Source organism: Saimiri boliviensis, chromosome 14 (genome assembly GCF_048565385.1).
Source record: "Saimiri boliviensis isolate mSaiBol1 chromosome 14, mSaiBol1.pri, whole genome shotgun sequence".
NCBI lineage: Eukaryota > Metazoa > Chordata > Mammalia > Primates > Cebidae > Saimiri > Saimiri boliviensis.
Genome location: NC_133462.1, coordinates 10,155,072 through 10,177,608, shown reverse-complemented (window position 1 = coordinate 10,177,608; position 22,537 = coordinate 10,155,072). Strand labels below are relative to the sequence as shown.

The 22,537-nt window shown below is 51.5% G+C and overlaps 1 protein-coding gene across 1 annotated transcript; it reads right to left on the bottom strand.

Moving 5' to 3' along the window:
• Nucleotides 1–10,776: 10,776 nt before the first annotated feature.
• TPRX1 (tetrapeptide repeat homeobox 1) lies at nt 10,777–21,941 on the bottom strand (the record flags this gene model as incomplete). Its single annotated transcript, XM_039465754.1, is given in 4 exon segments — nt 10,777–10,864; nt 10,866–12,085; nt 12,544–12,714; nt 21,849–21,941. Coding segments are annotated over 4 exon segments (1,572 nt in total), but the record flags the coding sequence as incomplete, so codon positions are not given.
• Nucleotides 21,942–22,537: the final 596 nt, after the last annotated feature.

Here is a 22,537-nt window from a genome sequence, read left to right as displayed (position 1 = left end):
CATCGCCCGATCTGATCAGATTTCTGTGCACACCCCATGTTTCCCCAGTTGTCCCCCGGAGTTTGGGGCACAGTCCTGCCTCAGGCATCCTTCTCAAGGGGAAGCCAAGAGAGGCATCAGGATGGTTGAGTGTCTGATTGTGGCAAAGTTTGTAGCTGTTCACAATTCAATAAATATTGGAAGAGTTTAACCCAATGTGCCTGTGAGGAGTGTATTCTCTTTTACCCCGGGCCTGCTCCCTCCAGGCCCGCATCCCAGATGATTGACCACGTGTTGAGTGCTCAGTGCACCAGCCCTCTGCTAATAAGGAAGCACTTTGCAGCAATACCGAGGGTGTGATTTTTTGAGACAGTTTTGCCCTGGAGGGCAGTGGTATGATCCCAGCTCACTGTAACCTCCATTTCAGGGGTATAAGTGATTCTATCGGCCTCCTGATACCTGGGGACCACAGGGGAGCACTGCCATGCCTGGCTGATTTTTTTTTCTTTTTTCTTTTTTTTTTTTTTTGAGGCAGTCTTGCTCTGTCGCCCAGGCTGGAGTGCAGTGGTGCCGTCTCAGCTCACTACAACCTTCGCCTCCCAGGTTCAAGCGATTCTCTTGCCTCAGCCTCCCAAGTACCTGGGATTGCAGGTTTGTGCCACCATGCCTGGCTAATTTTTGTATTTTTAATAGAGACAGGGTTTCACCATGTTGGCCAGGCTGATCACGAACTCTTGACCTCAGGGGATCCACCTGCCTTGGCCACCCAAACTGCTGGGATTACTTAGGCTTGAGGTACTGCTCCCCTTTTTTTTGTAGAGATGAGGTCTCACTATGTTGCCCAGGCTGGTCTTGAACTGAGCTCAAATGATTCTCCTGCCTCCATCTCCTGAAGTGTTGGGATTGCAGGTGTGGGCCACCTGTGCCTGGCCCTAGGTATTTTCTCACAGTTCTGGAGGCCAGAAATCCAAGATCAAGAAGGTGCTGGGGGAGTCATGTCCTCTTCATACTGGGTCGCCTTTTCTTTTTTAGATGGAGTCTTTGTCACTCAGGCTGGAGTGCAGTGGCTCGGTCTCAGCTCACTGCAACCTCCACCTCCCAGATTCTCTTGCCTCAGCCTCCTGAGTAGCTGGAATTACAGGCACCTGCCACCACACCCAGCTAATTTTTTGTATTTTCAGTAGAGACGGGGTTTCAACGTGTTTGCCAGGATTGTCTCAATCTCCTGTCCTCGTGACCCGCCCGCGTGGGCCTCCCACAGCTCTGGGATTACAGACGTGAGCCGCCCGTCCCAGCCTGCTTTTCTTTTTTTTTAAAGAGACTAAGATATGGCTCTGTCACCCAGGCTGGAGTGCAGTGGCATGATCACAGTTCATTGCAGCCTCGAACTCCTGAGTGACCCTCCCACCTTAGCCATCTGAGTAGCTGGGACTACAAGCGTACCACCACTCGCAGCTGATTTATTTTTCATTTTGGAGGGGAACTGGGTGGTGATGGCGCAGGGTGGGAGGCCTCGTTAATGTTGCTCAGGCCGGTCTTGAATCAGGTCTCAAGCAATCTTACCCGCCTTGGCTTTCAGAGCAGGCATTGGTTGGGAAAAGCGTCAGCCGGGAAGTGATGCGAATCAGCTTTCGTCACAGCCCATTGGCCAGAACCAGTTACACAGCCCCGCCCACTTTCCGAACTCCGCCCACAAAACCCGTGCCCACCTGTGGAACCTGGCTAGGGAACTTGTTTAGGAAGGGAATGAGAAGCCGGGCGCAGTGGCTCACCCCTCTAATGCCAGCACTTTGGGAGGCTGAGGTGAGTGGATCACGAGGTCAGAAGTTCAAGACCAGCCTAGTGAAGATGGTGAAAACCCGTCTCTACTAAAAACTACAAAAATATTAGCCGAGTGTGGTGGCGGGCACCTGTAATCCCAGCTGCTTGGGAGGTTGAGGTAGGAGAATCGCTTGAACCTGGGAAGGGGAGGTGGAGGTTGCTGTGAGCCGAGATCATGCCACTGCACTCCAGCCTGGGCGACTGAGAATCTGAGAAAAAAAAAAAAACGAAGGGGATGAGAAATTGAAAACTTGGTGAGCACTCCAAGTATCTACCAGCCCTCTCTTGTTTTCATTGTACCATATGCATGAAAGCGCCACCATCTGACTTTGGCTTAATCAGGACCATTCACACCTTCCAAGAGTTCAGCCTAAACATCACCAGACTAACGGGGGGCGGGGGGAGGGGGGGAGGGGAGACACCGTGAATTCCTTTCTAACGGCGACAGCATGTGGCCACGGCTGAGAACTGCATCTTCTCAGTTCACCTCGGATCACCGTGGAAGACCTGGAATCCCTGCGGGTCACCAGGAATGGCTTCCGGCCATCTGAATTTTGAGTAGTCAAGCGAATCACCATCTTTGGCTGGGTGACGTGACACTTTCTTTTTAAAACTTAAAAATTTAAATTTGGCCGGGCAAGGTGGCTCACGCCTGTAATCCCAGTACTTTGGGAAGCCAAGGTGGGTGATCACAAGGTCAGGAGTTTGAGGCCAGCCCGGCCAACACGGTGAAACCCCGTCTTTGCTAAAAATACAAAAATTAGCAGGGCGTCGTGGCACAAGCCTGTTGTCCCATCTGCTCAGGAGGCTGAGGCAGGAGAATCACTTGAACCCGGGAGGCAGAGGTTGCAGTGAGCCGAGATTGAGCCATTACACTCCAGCCTGAGTGACAGAGTGAGACTCTGTCTCAAAAAAAAAAAAAAAATTTCTGGGTACATAGTAGGTGTATATATTTATGGGGCACATGGGCTACTTTGATACAGACATACAATGCATAATAATCACATCAGAGTAAATGAAGTATTTATCCCCTCAAGCATTAACTTTCGTTACAAATAATCCAATTAATAATCTTGTTTTTTTAGACATAGTCTCACTCTGTCGCCCAGGTTGGAGTGCAATGGTACCATCTAAGCTCACTGCAACCTCCGCCTCCTGGCTTCAAGCGATTCTCCTGCCTCGGCATCCCTAGTAGTTGGGACTACAGGCGCACACCACCACGCCCAGCTAAATTTTGTATTTTCAGTAGAGACAGGTTTTTACCACATTGGCCAGGATGGTCTCGATCTCTTGACCTCATGATCCACCCACCTCGGCCTCCCAAAGTGCTGGGATTACAGGGGCGATTACCTGCCTTTGGTTTCTTTAAATTGCGCCTAAATTCCACAGACATAATCTCTGCCATCGCTGAAAATCCTATTTTCAGGCTTGGTGAAGTATTCCAGGCATGTCTTCTTATTTCCTACCCAAACCTGGAGTCAGCATTTGTGTCAAGGACCTCGAGTTCCTTTCAGAGGAAAATGATTTCGACAATAATCTGTGTGCCTAGAAATCTAGATGGGACTTAACAAAATCTCTGCTCCCTTAGTGGTGAAGAGGGCAGAGTCTGCCAGCCCTCTTTGGGTAGGGGCTCACTCTATCTCTTGTGCCTCTGCCTCTCTATCCCCCTGTCTGTTACTCAGAGTTCTGTGTCACTCCCTCTCCTAGTCTGTCAAAAGCAGGAGAAGGCTGGACTCGGCGGCTCACGCCTGTAATGCTAGCACTTTGGGAGACTGAGGCAGGTGGATCACATAAAGTCAGGAGTTGGAGCCCAGCTTGGCCAACATGGTGAAACCCTGTCTCTACTAAAAATACAAAAAACTAGCCAGGTGTGGTGGTGGGCGCCTGTAATCCACAGCTACTCAGGAGGCTGAGGCAGGAGAATCGCTTGAACCTGGGAGGTGGAGGTTGCAGCGAGCCGAGATAACCCCACTGCACTCCAGCCTGGACCACAAAGGCAAAACTCCCTCTAAAAAACAAAAACAAAACAAAACAAAAAAGGCTGGGCGTGGTGGCTTATGCTTGTAATCCCAGCACTTTGAAAGGCCGAGGCAGTGGATCACCTGAGGTCAGAAGTTCGAGACCAGCCTGGCCAACATGATGAAACCCTGTCTCTACTAAAAAGACAAAAAAAACTTAGCCAGTGTGGTTGTGGGTGCCTGTAATCCCAGCTACTCGGGAGGCTGAGGTAGGAGAATCTTGTGAACCCGGGAGGCAGAGGTTGCAGTGAGCTGAGATGGTGCACTCCAGCCTGGGTGACAGAAAAAAAAAAGCAGGAGGGGCTTTTGTTTTAAAACACTTTGTCTGGGGCAGCACTTTGGGAGGTTGAGGTGGGCAGACCACCTGAGGTCGGGAGTTTGAGACCAGCCTGACCAACATGGAGAAACATTGTCTCTACTAAAAATACAAAATTAGCTGGCGTGGTGGTGCGTGCCTGTAATCCCAGCTACTCGGGAGGCTGAGGCAGGTGAATCGCTTGAACCCGGGAGGTAGAGGTAGTGGTGAGCTGAGATCGCGCCATTGCACTCCAGCCTGGGCAACAAGAGTGAAACTCCATCTTGCCGGGCGCGGTGGCTCAAGCCTGTAATCCCAGCACTTTGGGAGGCCGAGGCGGGTGGATCACGAGGTCGAGAGATCGAGACCATCCTGGTCAACATGGTGAAACCCCGTCTCTACTAAAAATACAAAAAAGTAGCTGGGCATGGTGGCACGTGCCTGTAATCCCAGCTACTCAGGAGGCTGAGGCAGGAGAATTGCCTGAGCCCAGGAGGCGGAGGTTGCGGTGAGCCGAGATCGCCCATTGCACTCCAGCCTGGGTAACAAGAGCGAAACTCCGTCTCAAAAAAAAAAAAAAAAAAAGAAAAAAAGAGTGAAACTCCATCTCAAAAAAAAAAAAACGGCTGTCTGTCCTCACCCCCTCCCCCAGTAGCCTGTTGGGTGTCTCCTGCCTCCAAATCGGATTTAATTCTCTCTGTGCTCTGCTGAGGCTGGCCTGGTTTAAGAGGATTGGGACACTTGCTAAATGGGACCAGGAACAACAGTGGGGAGAACCATGGGCCAGGATTGCCACCAGGGGGCAGCAGAGGAGAGGCAGAGTGGCAGAAGGAAGTGATGGGGGTGCTTCCATGTGACGAAGGTGAGGAGGGTAAGGGGGTGGGGAAGTGGGGGGAGTGAACTGGGAGGGGATGGTATAGAGAGGACAGTCCTCCCAGCCCACCTGAGTGGGTTAACAGTACTTACATGGTCACTGGATACATTCTGAGAAAATGAGGCTGGGCACAGTGATTCACGCCTGTCATCTTGACACTGGGAGGTTGAAGTGGGAGGGTCTCTGGAGGTCAGGAGTTGGAGACCAGCCTGGGCAACGTGGCAAAACCCAGTTTCTACCAAAAATACAAAAAATTATCCGGGCCTGGTGACACATGCCTGTGGTCCCAGCCACTCGGGAGGCCGAGGTGAGAGGATCCCTTGAGCCCAGGAGATGGAGGTTGCAGTGAGCTGAGATCACATCACTGCAGTTCGGCCTGGGTGACAGAGGGAGACCCTGACCAAACAAACAAAAACAACAACAAGAAATAAGTGAAGAGGAAGTAGGCCAGGCGCGGTGGCTCACGCCTGTAATCCCAGCACTTTGGGAGGCTGAGGTGGGCGGATCACGAGGTCAGTAGTTCAAGACCAGCCTGGCCAACATGGTGAAACCCCATCTCTACTAAAAATACAAAAATTAGCCAGGCGCGGTGGATGGTGCCTGTAGTCCCAGCTACTTGGGAGTCTGAGGCAGGAGAATTGTTTGAACCTGGGAGGTGGAGGTTGCGGTGAGCCGAGACCCAGCCACTGCATTCCAGCCTGGGCTGCAGAGCAAGACTCTGTCTCAAAAAAAAAAAAAAAAAGTTACCGCTGTATTTTATCCAAGATACAGTTCTGTAATGATAAAATACAAACACTTCTATGGCAAGAAATTCTAAGTATACAGAAGTGAACAGGCTGGGCATGGTGATTCACATCTGTAATCCCAGCACTTCGGGAGACCAAGTCAGGTGAATCACTTGAGGTCAGGAGTTTTGAGACCAGCCTGGCCAGCGTGGTGAAATCCTGTCTCTACTAAAAAAAAATAGTCGGGTGTGATGGCGGGTGCCTGTAATCCCAGCTACTTGGGAGGCTGAGGCAGGTGGATCACGAGGTCAAGAGATTGAGACCATCCTGGCCAACATGGTGAAACCCCGTCTCTACTAAAAAAAAAAAAAAATTAGCTGGGCGTGGTGGCGGGCGCCTGTAATCCTGGCCACTCAGGAGGCTGAGGCAGGAGAATCGCTTGAACCCAGGAGGCGGAGGTTGCAGTGAGCCGAGATCGCGCCATTGCACTCCAGCCTGGCGACAGAGCCAAAACTCATCTCAAAAAAAAAAAAAAGTGGGAGGGTTTACATTTTTCATCAAATATACAAAGACAATCAGGTGCGTCTGTGAACATCCACAGTATGTGGTTCCACTCACTGGCCAATTCTGCAGCTCCCCTTTGTCTTCCTGAAGGGTCTCCCTGGGGCTTATGCAGGGGAAGGGCTCCAGGAGACCCTGACAGCGCCTACTGCTGTAACTGAAGTCTCACGGCCATCGAGGAGGCATGAGAAGGTGCCAGCACAAGCTTGCAAAGGGTTTTGACATCATCCACCAATATGTCCCACGTCCCCTTCAACTCTTCGCTGACCCGGCTGAGATTCTGCAGATGCCGCCTCACCTGGCTCTAAGCGGATTGGGGCAGGTGGTGAGTTAGATTAGGTCAAGGCCAGGGAAACCTGCTAGGGAGAAGGGCAGGGACTGAGAGGGAGGGAGAGGCTAGGGAGGGAGAGGGAAGGGGGAGCATGGGTCTGCACAGGGCAGAGAGGTAGGAGGTGAGTTAGAGGAGGGAAGAGATATGGGTTGAGGGTGTTGTGTAAATGGCAAAATAATAAGATCACCCATTTACTTAGAGCTTCCTGTAAGCGAGGCTCTGTGCTGGGCATGTAAATGGCATAACCCAATATTGCTCACACCCTGCACGTATGGAGAAGGTGTAGTTGTTACCCAAAGTCTCGTGGACCTCCAGCTGCCCACGGGTCATCCTCCAGACAGTCCAAGAAGCAGGTGAGCTTGGTACCACTCGAAAGAATGGAGGGCTTCAGGGCAGCGCTCTTCAGCTGGGAGGCCTGGTCCATGCTCAGACTGAATATTTGCAGTCTACTCAGAAAGGCACTTCCACACCCTGATGGTTGGCATAACCCCCCGTAGGCAAAGGGATTACAGGCTGCCAGCCTCAAAGGACCTTTTGTAAGGGTATTAGAGCACATAGGACAGCTGCCGTCACATGGGAAGTGACACATGCTAGGGAGACCCTGCCTATTCTGGTTTTGAGGGCGAGAAACTCCTGTGCCTCAGTTTCCCCTTTTCTTTGCACCTCATTCTCTCCTCTCCCTGCCCCCACCATCCATCTCTCCCTGTTTCAATCGCTCTGCTTCCCTCGGGAGCCTCAGTGTGGTTTTCTGTGTACATCCCTCTCAGGATCTCTCTGAGAAGCAGGAAGGTTTTTCATTATATCCTGGCCGTCTGTCCCCACCTCCAAATGCAGCCTGTCACATGTCTCCCCCAAATCCGCACTAATGCTCCCTGTGTTTTGCTGAGGCTGGCCTGACCTAAGAGGATTGAAGCATTTGCTAAATGAGACCAGGACGGGGTCAGAGAACTAGCTGTGGGAAGACACGGGCCGCAAAGTGATGGCAGAGGAAGCAGGAGAGGAGAGGGCGGAGGGAAGAGGTGGCATGCGATTGGTGCAAGAACACAGAGACCAAGAGCCCAGTAGAGACTTTCTGTAGAGCCAGTCGTGGTGGCTCACGCTTGTAATTCCAGCACTTTGGGAGGCCAAGGCGGGAGGATCACTTGAACCCAGCAATTAGACCAGCCTGGGTAACATGGTGAGCCCTTGTTTCTACAAAAAGTAAAAAGAAATTAGCCAGGCATGGTGGTGTGTGCATGTGGTCCCAGCTACTCAGAAGGCAGAGTTGGGGGAGGATCATTGGAACCTCGGAGGTTGAGGCTGCAGTGAACGGTGATTGTGCCACTATACTCCAGCCTGAGCAACAGAGTGAGACCCTGTCAAAAAAAAAAAAAAAAAAAAGAAAAAAGAAAAAAAGCAAGCCAGGTGTGGTGGGTCATGCCTGTGGTCTCAGCACATTGGGAGGCTGAGGCTATCGAATCAATGAAGCCCAGAGTTCAAGACCAACATAGCCAACATGACAAAGCCCTGTTTCTCCCTTTTTTTTTTTTTTTTTTGAGACAGAGTCTTGTTCTGTCACCAGCTGGAGTGTAGTGGCGACATCTCAGCTCACTGCAACTCCACTCCCAGGTTCAAGCAATTTTCCTGCCTCAGACTCCCAAATAGCTGGGACTACAGGTGCGTGCCACCACGCCCAGCTAATTTTTGTATTTTTAGTAGAGACAGGGTTTCACCATGTTGGCCAGGATGGTCTCAAAATACAAAAAAATTTAGCTTAAATGTGGCTGTAAATAAAACAAAACAACAACAACAACGAAAAAATTAACTGGGCATGGTGGTGCATGCCTGTAATCCCAGCTACTCAGGAGGCTGAGGCATGAGAATTACTTGAACCTGGGATGCAGAGGCTGCAGTGGGCTGAGATGGTGCCATTGCACTCCAGCCTGGGTGACAAAGTGAGACTATCTAAAAAAACAACAATGAAAATCAAACAAACAGAAAGACTTTGTAGATACAGACTCAAACATTAATGGACCCTTGATTTGTGACAAAATACAAAATAAATTACAAGGTTCTCAATAAATCAACAATTGGAAATCCACGAGAAAAGAAAAATCCTTACCTCACACCATACACCATCAATTCTATATGTATGAGAGACCTAAATATGAAAGGTAAAACTATAAACATTTAGTGAACAAAACAGAATACCTTCATCATCATGTGATAATGAAAGATTTCTTATTTTCCTGTTGGGTACTTGATATTGGAGAAAGATATTTTAAGCAAGCCAAAAAAGGAAAGCATTACTCTTAGAAGGGAAAAGTGAGAAAATAGAGCAATCTTCAAAGCCGTAAGCCAAACACTTCAGACTGGTGCCACCTGTGGGTTTTGTCTCTAATTAGTAACAATTAGGAACAGAGGCCTTTTAGAAACACCAACTTTTATAAGCTTTTCTGTCAATTTGAAAATAGAGATATATTGAGGTATCTTGTAAAAGTAATTTTTATTTTATCATTATATGTATGTATATATATATATATATATATATATATATATTTTTTTTTTTTTTTTTTGAGACAGAGTTTCACTCTTGTTACCCAGGCTGGAGTGCAATGGCGTGATCTCGGCTCACCGCAACCTCCGCCTCCTGGGTTCAGGCAATTCTCCTGCCTCAGCCTCCTGAGTAGCTGGGATTACAGGCACGCGCCACCATGCCCAGCTAATTTTTTTGTATTTTTAGTAGAGACGGGGTTTCACCATGTTGACCAGGATGGTCTCGATCTCTTGATCTTGTGATCCACCCGCCTCGGCCTCCCAAAGTGCTGTGATTACAGGCTTGAGCCACCGCGCCTGGCCCACTTTATATTTTTTAGACAAGATCTCACTCTGTAGTACAGGCTGCAGTATGGTGGCAGTATCTCAGCTCACTGCAACATCAGGTTTAAGTGATTATTCTGCCTTAGCCTCCCAAGTAGCTGGGATTCCAGGCGCCTGCCAGCATGCCTGGGTCAATTTTGTATATATTATACGTATTTTTGAGATGTAGTCTAGCTCTGTTGCCAGGCTGGAGTGCAGTGGTGCAGTCTCGGCTTATTGCAACCTCTGACTCCTGGGTTCCAGCGATTCTCCTGCCTCAATCTCCTGAGTAGTTGGGACTATAGGTGTGCGCTACCACGCCCAGCGAGTTTTTAATTTTTATTTTTAGTAGAGATGGTTTTGACCATGTTAGCTAGGATGGTCTGGATCTCCTGACCTTGTGATCTGCCTGCCTCAGTCTCCCAAAGTGCTGGGATTACAGGCATGAGCCACTGTGCCCAGTCTAATCTTTGTATTTTTTTTTTTTAAGTAAGAGATGGGATTTCACCATTTTGGCCAGGCTGGTCTCGAACTCCTGACTTCAAGTGATCCACCTGGCTTGGCCTCCCCCCGGCTTGGCCACGTAAAGTGTTGGGATTACAGGCATGAGCCACCACCACGCCTGGCCCATTTTAATTTTTACTGATGACTTCATTGTGTTTTACATGATCAATCTGCTGCTGATAGAAATGAAAAATAAAAAGATAAAACTGGTCCATAACAACAGGTAATTTGAAAAGTGGTGAAATAGATAACATTAAAATCAAGAAACGCTACTAATTAAACAAAATACAAATAGGAAAGGCATCTACAGCACTTTAATTACCAAGAGAATACAAGAATTCATTGAAATAGATTAACAACAATGGGTAAACAAATAGACACATTATGAGGATATCTAAGATTCAATTAACATCTGAGAATTTCTAAACCTCTCAGTCATCAGGGAAATGGATATTAAAACCAAAACAAAACCACAAGTCATTGAATTGACAAACATTACAAAGTCTCACGAGCGCTGGGGAAGATGCTGACCATCAGAAGCAGTGGGAAAAGCCCTTTATAAATAAAGCTCTCAAGCAGCATTCACTAATGCCAAATATCCCAGTGACCAGTGACTCCAATCCTCCAGAAACATGCTCAGGCTCAATTCAGATGAGAGGCAGGCACATTTCCAGCAGAGCCACCTGTGATGGCCACACGGTGTAGACAGCAAATGTCCACCTGCAGCCAGGTGGGTAAAGGGTGGTGCATTCGCTGCAGAAAGTCACCAGCAGTGTAGATTAGCCACTCCAGTCCCCTGGGATCTGCAGGACTTTGCAGACACAGGCCCCCTATACATCCAGTAATGACCTGGGGCCTGAGTAGTTTTCATTCACAGAGCCATCCTCTTGATGCTGATACCCTGAGCCTTCTCTGTTCAGAGTCATCCCCTTCTTGGCATTGAGATGTCATGGTGGAGACTGAGGATCCCTCCAAGGGGTCTAGAGGTGTGAGCAGCTCCGTGAAGTCAGGCAATAATGGAGTGTCTGGCGAGAATCTGGAGGTCTAGGGGCTCTGAGGCCACACAAGGCCTGGGGCTGGGAGTGATCCTGGTCCTGGGATTGGGCTTGGCAGTGATCCTGGGCCTGGGATTGGGGCTGGGAGCCATCCTGGGCCTGAGATTGGGGCTGGGCATGATCCTGGGCCTGGGATTGGGGCTGGGAGCGATCCTGGGCCTGGGATTGGGGCTGGGAGCGATCCTGGGCCTGGGATTGGGGCTGGGAGCGATCCTGGGCCTGGGATTGGGGCTGGGAGCGATCCTGGGCCTGAGATTGGGGCTGGGCATGATCCTGGGCCTGGGATTGGGGCTGGGAGCGATCCTGGGCCTGGGATTGGGGCTGGGAGCGATCCTGGGCCTGAGATTGGGGCTGGGCATGATCCTGGGCCTGGGATTGGGGCTGGGAGCGATCCTGGGCCTGAGATTGGGGCTGGGAGCGATCCTGGGCCTGAGATTGGGGCTGGGAGGGATCCTGGGCCTGGGATTGGGATTGGGGCTGGGAGCGATCCTGGGCCTGGGTTTGGGGCTGGGAGCGATCCTGGGCCTGGGTTTGGGGCTGGGAGCGATCCTGGGCCTGGGATTGGGCTTGGAAGTGATCTTGGGATTGGGTCTAGGAGTGATCCTGGGCTTTGGCCTAGAATGGGGGCTGGGCCTAGGAGTGAGCCTAGGCTTGGCATCTGGCCAGAGCTAAAGATGGGACCCGGGCCTGGGATCTGGGCTGGGTCTGGGCTGTGGCCTGGCATCCAGTCTGGGATCTGATCTGGGGCTGAGACTGGGCCAAGGAGTGGGGCTGGGATCGCGCCAGGGCCTGGACCCAGGGCAGCCAGGAAGCCACCGTGTGCACCACGCTCAGGACCACCCCAGGCCTGGTGGAGGCTGTAGGTCGTGGAGTTTGCTGCTGGGAGGATTCCCGAGGGGCCCGGCTGAGGGGACATCCAGGAATCGCAGCCCTGCGGGAACTCAGGACCCCCAGGGGCAGAGGCAGCGGTTGCAGGGACTGGGGGCGCAGCGCCGGCTCTGCGGCCTCTTCGCGCTGGGCCGCTCTGGGGATGCTTCTTGAGCTGCTCCCGGGCTGCTTTGGCGCGCCGATTCTTGAACCACACCTAGGGGGAGAGGGGACAGGGAGGAGGTGTGAAGGAGAGCACCGCCTGGGCCTCGGGGGCTGACCGTCCTGAAGCCTCACCCTGTGGTCACCCCCCCACACCCCACTCCCCACCATAGGAGGGCCACGAGAAGGGAGGGGAGAGGGAGGGAAAAGGATTAAGAGGCAGCTGGGGTGGGGGAGGAGCGGGCCTGCCGCCCAGGAGCTCGGGGGCCAGGGAGGGTTCGAGGGGAGGGACCCTGGGGGTTCTCAGGGGGCCTGAGGTCTGGACACCGGGAGACCCCGTGGGACACAGCCTGGGCCGATCACGTGGGCGGATTTGGGCCCGCAGAGTTGGAGCAGGTCTCGGGGTGCAGCCCTGGTTTATCCTGGTGGGAGGTGGCCTGGTGTGCCAGGCCCCAGTGACAGCGGTGGGGAGGCTTCGTGGGGTGACGGGGGCGGGGCGGGGCAGGGTCAGACCTGCAGCTGGTGCTCCCTGAGGTTGAGTTTCTGCGCCAGCTCCTGTCGCTCGTCAAAGGTCAGGTACTGCTTTTCCCGAAAGCAAGCTTCCAGCTCTTCCTGCTGGCTGCGAGTGTAGACCGTGCGCTCCTGCCGCTGTCTCCTCGGAGGGTTTTGGTTCAGGGGACGGCCCTGGGCCGGGGGAGGTCCTGGGGACGGGAGGGAAACAGAGTCAGAGAAGCCCCCAGGCAGCCTCCCCAGCTCCCCCAGAAACTCGGTCCCCTGCGCCAGGCGAGGAGCCCAGGCCGTCTGGCTGGGGTGGCGCCGGGATAGCAGCCTGAGGTCCGGACCAGACCTCGCACCTCGCTGGGCCTCAGGGTCCACATCTTGGCAATGGGCGTGATAACAGCCCCTGTATTATTCGGGACCCCACAGAGGGAAAGGCAGGCAGCCTGGGCGCCTCACCCGGAGCAGACGGCGCAGCCTCTGGCCTGCTCAGACCTCCCCAGCTGTCCCTCCCCTCCTACCCAAGGGCTCTAGGGACCCTGACACCCGCAGGCCATCGCCACCTGCACCATCCTCTGCTCCACTCAGTTGCACGATTTAATTTCTTTCCTTCGGTCTTTTTCCTGGAGAGGGGATCTTGCTGTCACCCAGGCTGGAGTGCAGTGACGTGACTACGGGTCAAGGCAGCCTCCATCTCCTGGGCTCAAGCAATCCCCGGCCTTAGTCTCCTGAGTAGCTGGGACCACGGGTGTGCACCACCACCCCTGGGTAATTTTTGTATTTTTGGTAGAGACAGGTCTCACTCTGTTGGCCAGGCTGGTTTCAGAATCCTGGGCTCAAGTGATCCTCCCGCCTTGGCCTCCTAAAGAGCTGAGGTCACCGGCGTGAGCCGATGCTCCCAGCTGCACCATTTGATTCCATTTCCCAAAGGCCACGAAGTCCTCCCCCATCTGCAGGGCAGGAAGCCGCCTGCACAGCCCCAGCCCTTCTCTGGATGCCAGATCTGCACTCTGCAGCCTCTGACACGGGATGGGCCCAGGCCCCTCACAGCGCTGTCCCGGCTCACCTTGGGGATCCCTAGGGTCTTGCATCCTGAGTCCTGCTCTGTTCTCAAACACAAGTGTGCAGTGACACAAGTCTGGCTGTTAAATCACTTTTATGCTGTGCCCACCCTGCCCTGCCCCGCCCTGCTGGGACCCTCCCTTCCCACCCTGCCCTGCAGTCCCGCCTCCTGAAGGAGTTGAATGACTGATTAATTTTTCTTTTTCTTTTGAGATGGAGTCTTGCTCTTTTGTGAGTAGCTGGGATTCCAGGTGCCCTCCACCACACGGGGATAATTTTTTTGTATTTTTAGTAGGGATGGGGGTTTCACCAGGTTGGCCAGCTGGTCTTGAACTCCTGACCTTGTGACCCACCCGCCTCGGCCTCCCAGCCTGCTGGGATTACAGGCATGAGCCACCACACCTGGCTGGATTAATTTTTCATCACTGATCGGGTACTGCCTGCTGAGCTGTGCTGGGAGCTGGAGAACCTCAATGCCCAACACCGCCTTGGTTTTACCCTCACGCGCCCTAGCCCTGGCGAGAGGGCATTCCACACGGGGTCGAGGGAATCAGCATCATGACCCGTGGTTGGGGTCCCCATCTCAGGAGAGGCACCACCAGCCAGCCAGCTCCCAGGAGTCATCCTCATTCCTCCCCAGGGCCGGGGCCCCACAGGACCATTGCCAGGACCACTACCCACTCTCTGGGTTCCCAGGCTGCCCGCCTCATCCCGCCACCATCCCTCCCTCCTGGATGACCCCACAGCCTCCTCTTTGGTCCCTCGAGGCCACTCTGGCCACGACTATCCATTCCAAAAATTGTCCCCAGGTGCCTGGGCGTCTGGAGAGCTCAGTACACACCAGCCCTGCTGATATAGGTTGGTTTCTATAGTGGTCTTGCCCATGGGGCATTCACACAGACCTCTGCGGGTTTCTCCTGCTGAGTAAATGACCTCGGTGCTGGTTTATTCCAGTTTATGTAAGGGGCTGGTGAGCTGGGTTCACCAGATCCCAGCCTCTCTGAGCTGCACAGACCTTATCAGGAGGGGGTACAAGTCTGATGGACGTTCCGTGGGCCGCTGTTGACCTGCCCTTGTGAGTGAATGAACCCGCTGTTGATGACACAGGGGACCCATGACCTTGGTCCACACAAGTCGAGTCCCTCAGAGATGCATCTTCTCTGTCAGACACCTGGCTGCCCTCTTCTCTCTGTGGCGGGACCCAAGTGGGTTCAGGGGCCAGAGAGATTACAAGGCTCACGGTGCAGGGAACTAGAAATGGCTGGTGCCATCAATTTCAAAACTCCATCAAACGTAGACATTGTTCCCACAGCCCTGCTCATTGTCTTCACCTGCTGCTTAGAGTTCTGTCGTAGAAAGCGGCATCCCAAGCAACGACTCCCCATTGGGCAGCTGTCCCGCTTCACCCACAGGACGCGCTGGGAACGCAGTGGTTTCCATGGAGATTTTGCACCTGGCTATTTCTTTGGTCAATAAAGGCAGAAACAGATGAACAAGCTCACTGGTACTATTTTGTGAGGAGAGACATTTAAATATAGGCAAGTTCACGGCAGCATGATTCACGATCGCCCAAAAGGAAAAATCACCAAAACCTGGATCCACCGAGGCATGGATAAACAAAATGCCGCATGGCCTGGCGGGGTGGCTCAGGCCTGTAATCCCAGCACTTTGGGAGGCCAAGGTGGGTGGATTACCTGAGGTCAGGAGTTCAAGACCAGCCTGGTCAACATGCCAAAACTCCGTCTCTACTAAAAATACAAAAATTAGCCAGGCATGGTGGCACACACCTGTAATTTCAGCTACTTAGGAGGCTGAGGCAGGGGAATTGCTTGAGGCTCACACCTGTAATCCCAGCACTTAGGGAGGCGGAGGAGGGCAAATCACTTGAGGTCAGAAGTTCGAGACCAGCCTGGTCAACATGGTGAAGCACTGTCTCTACTAAAAATAGAAAAAAATTAGCCGAGCGTGGTGGCAGGAGCCTGTAATCCCAGCTATTTGGTAGGCTGAGGCAGGAGAATCACTCGAACCCGGGAGGCAGAGGTTTCAGGGAGCTGAGATTGTGCCATTGCACTCCAGCCTGGGTGACAGAGGGAGACTCCATCTCAAAAAACAAAACGTAACACTCCCCCACCAAAAAAAAAAAAAAAAAAAAAAAACCCAAAAAACAAAAAACCCACAAAAAATAAAAACCTAAAATGTCATCTATCCACACCATGGGATATTACTCAACCGTGAAAAGGAATAAAAGGATATTACTCAACCGTGAAAAGGCATACGTGCTACAACATGAAGCCACCTTGCCAACACGATGCTGAGTGAAAGAAGCCAGACAGAAAGGCCACATATTATGTGATTCTATTTATACGAAGTGTCCAGAATAGGCAAACCCAGAGAGACAGAAAGCAGATTAGTGGTTGTGAGGGGTTGGGGAGAAGGGAAAATTGGGATCATCTCAGAATAGCTATGGAATTTTTCTTGGGGGTGGTGAAAACTGTCCTAAAATTGATTATAGTGTTAGAGGCACAACTCTGCAAGTACACTAAAAACCAGTTATTTTATTTTTAATTTTTTTTTTTTGAGACGGAGTCTTGCTCTCTTGCCCAGGCTGGAGTGCAGTGTGGTGCGATCTTGGCTCACTGTAACCTCTGCCTCCTGGGTTCAAGCAATTATCCTGCCTCAGCCTCTGGAGTAGTTGGGATCACAGGCGCCCGCCACCACACCCAGCTAAATTTTTTTTTGTGCGTGTGTTTTTAGTAGAGATGGGGGTTTCAGTATGTTGGCCAGGCTGGTCTTGAACCCCTGACCTCAAGTGATTTGCACACCTTGGCCTCCCAAAGTGCTGGGATTGTAGGTGTGAGCCACCATGCCTGGCCTCAATGATTTATTCTAAGAGGCTTATCCTGGGAAAGGCCAGGCTCAGAGGTGGGTGGATCACCTGAGGTCAGCAGTTGGAGACCAGCCTGACCAACATGGTGAAACACTGTCTGTACTAAAAATACAAAAATTAGATGGGCGTGGTGGCTGGTGCCCGTAATCCCAGCTACTCGGAAGGCTGAGGTGGGAGAATCACTTGAACCCAGGAGGCGGAGATTGCAGTGAGCCAAGATTGAGCCATTGCACTTCAGCTGGGCAACAAGAGTCAAACGCTCCTCTCAAAAAAAAAAAAAAAAAAAAAAAAAAAAAAAAAAAAAAAAAAAAAAAAGAGAGAGAGAGATTTATCCTGGGAAAATACTTGTTCCTCTGTGAATAAGCTCAGATATGAGTGTTCAGTGTAGCATTTCTTTGAAATATCAACTGAGTTGATTGGATTAATTCACACCCACAAATTAGAAGATGATTAAATAACTGTGTTAACCTCAGACTACAGAACGCTAATAAAAGCTTTAAAAAGGAATGAAGTGGTAACCTGTTAGTAACAAATAATGATTTTAAATTTATTTTTTGTTTTATTTGCCTGGTGGATGTCTGCTTGCTGCTTCCTGAAATAAATGTGTCTTGAACACAGAGACTTCGTTAGGCTTTTAATTTTTCTCTGGAATCTCCATGTCTATAACAGGAAAAGCTCAAAGTTGACTAAATGATTGAGTTTGCGTTTTCTGTATCGAATGCTGTCTCAGGCACAGAATGTATACATTTAATAAGCATATACGAAATATATATATATATATATATATACATATGTAACATATATATACTCTATATACATTCTTTTCTTTCTTTTGTTTTTTGGAGACAGGGTCTCGCTGTGTCACCCAGGCTGGAGTGCAGCGGCGCCATCTCGGCCCACTGCAGCCTCCGCCTCTTTGGCTCAAGCCATCCTGTCACCTCAGCCTCCCAGGTAGCTGGGACAACAGGCACATGCCACTGTGCCTGGCTAATTTTTGTATATATATTTTTTGAGACGAAGTTTCATTCTTGTTGCCCAGGCTGGAGTACAATGGTGTAATCTCGGCTCACTGCAACCTCTGCCTCCTGGGTTAAAGCGATTCTCCTGCCTCAGCCTCCCAAGTAGCTGTGTTACAGGCATGGGCCACCATGCCCGGCTAATTTTGTATTTTGAGTAGAGACAGGGTTTCTCCATGTTGGTCAGGCTGGTCTCAAAGTCCTGATCTCAGGTGATCCGCCCACCTCGGCCTCCCAAAGTGCTGGGATTACAGGCGTGAGCCACTGCGCCCGGCCTCTTTTCTCTGGTTTCTACTGCTTATAATAATTTTTTAATGTACAAGCTGGAAAACAAGAAGCATTTCTGGCCTTGAATGCCACCCTAGGGCACATCAACACCCTGCCCCTCCTGTGCCTTCTCTTGTCCTGACGTGTCTTCAGGGTTGGATGGAATTTCTGGAGATTCCTCCTGGCGCTCCCCAGGCAATGGCCAAATCCCCAGAGTCGCCTGGATGGAGGGAGGTCTTCTGGGGCCTGGGGCTAAAGCCATGGGGGTGGCAACGAAGTTGGTGGAAAAGTGTGAAGAAGGGATTAGGGAATCCATTCTTGGCCAGGTGCAGTGACTCATACCTGTAATCCCAGCACTTTGGGAGTCTGAGGCGGGTGGATCACCTGAGTCAAGAGTTCAAGACCAGCCTGGCCAACATGGTGAAACTCCGTCTCTACTAGAAATACAAAAATTAGCTGGGTGTGGTGGTGGGCCCTTGTAATCCCAGCTACTCAGGGAGAATTGCTTGAACCTGGGAGGCAGAGGTTGCAGTGAGCCGAGATTGTGCCACTACGTTCCAGTCTGGGTGACAGAGTGAGACACTGTCTCAAAAAAACAAAACAAAACAAAACAAAAACCCAACAAAAAAAAAAACAAAAGAAACCCACCCAGAATTAGCCAGCATAGTGACGTGCACCTGTATTCCCAGCTGTCTGGGACGCTGAGTGGGGGAGATTTGCTGGAGCTTGGAAGGCTGAGGTTGCAACGAGCCGTGATTTCCCCACCACACGCCAGCCTGGGCCACGGGGTGAGACCCTGTCTCAACAAACAAACAAACAACCCCCCCTCAAACTCCACCTCCCAAAACACACACACAGAAAACCCAAAAAACCACATGCCAAGAATTAGTAAATAACGCTGGTTGAGAAAATCGGGTCCTTGTAGAGAGGAATGTTCCAGAATTACAGGCAGAGGCACTAGGCGTTCCGGTGACTGTGGCGGTGAGGGCTGAGTTGGAAGAACACTTTCCAGGCGCGGGGAGCAAGACCGCTCAGCCTCCAGGTGCCCTCTCCACCCTCGGCGTCCCCCGACCCTGCCCCTCTATCTCCCCCTTTCTCTGTTCCTCAGTTTCCCCTCCTTGTTGCTCCTTGTGTTGTTCCAGTGTGTGAGTTGCTGTGTGTCTACCCCCTTCCAGGGTCTGACAAGCAGAAGGAGTTTTCATTATATCCTGGAAGCCTGCCCCCCACTCCATCCCCCCAAATCGGATCTAATTCTTTGTGCTCTGCTGAGGCTGGCCTGGTCTAAGAGGATTGGGACGTTTGCTAAATGGGACCAGGACAGGATCAGAGAGGCGGCGCTGGGGAGACCCAGGGGTCCGCACGGCCACCAGGGGGCGGCAGAGCCTCAGGGGACAGCGGGCAGAGAAGGGCAGGGGCGGTCGGGGGAGGGCGAAGCGGGACTGCTCCCCGGTTGTTTAGAGAATGGCATTTAAGGGGTTAGAAGGGTGCCAAGATTGTTGATTTTTTGTTTGTTTGTTTTTTGTTTTTTGTTTTTTGTTTTGAGACGGAGTTTCGCTTTTGTTACCCAGGCTGGAGTGCAATGGCGCGATCTCGGCTCACCGCAACCTCCGCCTCCTGGGTTCAGGCAATTCTCCTGCCTCAGCCTCCTGAGTAGCTGGGATGACAGGCACGCGCCACCATGCCCAGCTAATGTTTTGTATTTTTAGTAGAGACGGGGTTTCACCATGTTGACCGGGATGGTCTCGATCTCTCGACCTTGTGATCCACCCGCCTCGGCCTCCCAAAGTGCTGGGATTACAGGCTTGAGCCACCGCGCCCGGCCTGTTTGTCTGTTTTGAGATAGAGTCCTGCTCTGTTGCCCAGGCTGGAGTGCAGTGGCGTGATCTCGGCTCACTGCAACCTCTGCTTCCCGGATTCAAGTGATTCTCCTGCCTCAGCCTCCCAAGTAGCTGGGATTACATGTGTTTGCCACCAGGCCTGGCTAATTTTGTATTTTTAGTAGAGACGGGGTTTCATCATGTTGTCCAGGCTGGTCTTGGACTCCTCACCATAAATGATCTGCCCTCTTGGGCTCCCATAGTGCTGGATTATAGGTGTGAGCCAGTGTGCCTGGCTCAAAATACATTTTAAGTGAAATTTAAAGTCTTCAAAAGCATTTTTAAAATTCCACACTTTTAATTTCTAATTCATACCAGGCTCAGTGGCTCATGCCTGTAATTCCAGCACTTTGGGAGGCCCAGGTGGGAGGATCACTTGAGATCAGAAGGTTGAGACCAGCCTGGGCAACATAGTGAGACCTCTGTCTCTACAAAAAATAAATAAATAAATAAATAAATAAATTAGGCAGGTATGGTTGTATGCACCTGTAGTCCCAGCTACTCAGGAGACTGAGATGACAGGATCATTTGAGCCCAGGAGGTTGAGGCTGCAGTGAGCTGAGATCATCACATCACTGCACTCCAGCCTGGGCAACAGAGCAAGATCCTGTCTCAAAAAAATGTAAATTAAATAATTTCCAATACAGTAAATAGCAATAGCTATATAGCCAATATCAATAAAAGCTCTTTGGGCCCTCAGTTACTTTAAATTCTAAGAGCTGGAGAGGACCCTGGGGTGTTTCTGGGGGACTTGGGGCAAGTCTTATTTAGACTCTGGGTCGCGTGTAGCGGGGTAGTTGAGGGCAGGGTTTTGAGAAGCAAACACGGCAGGTCCCAAATATTGTTTATTTATTTATTTATGTGTGTATTTTTCTGAGACAGGGTCTCGCTCTGTCGCCCAGGCTGGAGTTTAGTGGCTTGGGCGGCGGAGTGTGAATGCTCACAGCCACCTTGTGGGACAGACATGCAGATAACCCCATTCTACAGGGTGGGAGGGGACACTGGGCCTGGCAGCGAGGGAGATGCCCACAGGTCGGGCGGCTGATGACCTTAAGGACCTGTGGGGGGGGGGTCCCAGCTTCTCACACACTGCATGTACCATGGATCTTGAGATCAAGACCTCAGGGAACAAGAACCCCTTGGAAACTTCTTCGAGGTAGCTCCTGGTATCATCCCCGTTTTACAGAGGAGGAAACAGGCTCAGAGAAGCGCGTTCTCCAGTTTATCTAGCACATCGGCGTCAGAGCCAAGGCTGAGCCCGCCCCTGCCCCAGAGCCTGTGCCCTCCCGGCCACCAGGCAACGTGGCCTCTTGGGATGCTGGCCACAGCCCCACGGAACTCAGAGGCCTCTTTCTCAGAGGAGGAAACTGAGGCTGAGAGAGGTTTAGTCAATTCTCGAGGTCACACAGGTGATGGGTGGAAGAACCAGGGGTAGAATCTCTCTGATCCCAGAGTCCCGCTCTTCACCTCCAAGTCTACCTGGGGTTCCTAGAAGCTGGATGAGGTAAGCTCCCTCCCCTGCTCCCACTCCTGTGCCAGGCCACCCCATGCTAGGCCTGGCACACGGGATTCCCATGGCTCATTGTGATAGCTTGTAACTGTCTCCACTTTGAGACAAGGCAACTGAGGCCCAGAGAGCCCACATGAAGGGCTCAAGGCCACGCAGCGAGAAAAGAACAGAGTTTCAACCCAGACTCATGTGGCTTCACGCCAGCTCTTGTCAAGACCCTCCCGGCTCAGCCACGCTCAGGGCCCTCCCTTGTCAGCCCTTCCAGCCTCTCTCTGCAGCCTCTGTTGGCTCCTCTGTCCAGTGAGGACAAGGAGGTGGGTGGATGCACCCACTACCAGACAGGGGACTTGGTAGAAGCCAGGTTTCATGGCACTGTTAGAACCTGAATGAAATAACTCGGCAACACTATGATCCTGGGAGCATCCAGAGATTCCAATACCAGTGGGCAGCCCCACAGTCTGACCTCACCGTGCTGCAATCACAAGCCCTTGGTCCTTTTGGGAAAATATCAGACCTCTTCTCTGTGCCAGCCTCTCGACCTGGTTCTTCCCCTCCCTCCCTCCATCCATCCATCAATCCATCCATCCGTCTGTCACCTGTCTGTCCATCCATCCATCCATCCATCCGTCCGTCCGTCCATCCATCCATCCATCCGTCATCCGTCTGTCCGTCCGTCCATCCATTCATCCACTTTTTTTCACACTGTGTGTCTGGGACAGTCCCAGGTACTGGGGCTATAGCTGAGAACAAGACAGCCAGGGTTCCAGCCTCCTGACAAGGGCAGATAAGGAACAAGGTGTCAGTAAGAGTTTCGCAAAAGGTTAAACAGGATGAATATGTTAGGGAGTTAAGGGGGTGCAGGTATCCCCCCATTCTGCAGTAGAGCCTGGAGTGAAACTGATCAACAACCTGATCCAGGGATCCCCCAGTATTCCACACATCTTCAGACCGTCTCCAGCATTTAACCCTGCTTTTTCCAGTGGCAATCAGCTGCATTACAGTAAGACTCAAAGGCCGGTAGCGGAAGTTCTCCAACTCATTTTATTCCCCAAAAGTTGTTTTGATTATTTTAGATCATTTATATTTCCATAGCAACTTCAGAATCAGTGTGACAGTCAATTTCTGCGGAAAAATCCTGAGGAAATTCTGACTGCGTTTGCAGTGAATCGTAAGGATTCGTTTGAGAAGGATTGACCTCTTAGTAACATTGGGTCCAGTCCATGTTCAATCCATGAACATGGTGTCGTTCTCTATTGACTTGAGTCTCCTTTAATTTCTTCCAGCCATGCGTTCTATTTTTTCAGTAGGACAATTATGTGAAAGAAGAGACGGCAGGACTTATGGACGGATTGGATGTGGGTGGTGAGGAGAAAGGGGTTGGGGGCAAGGC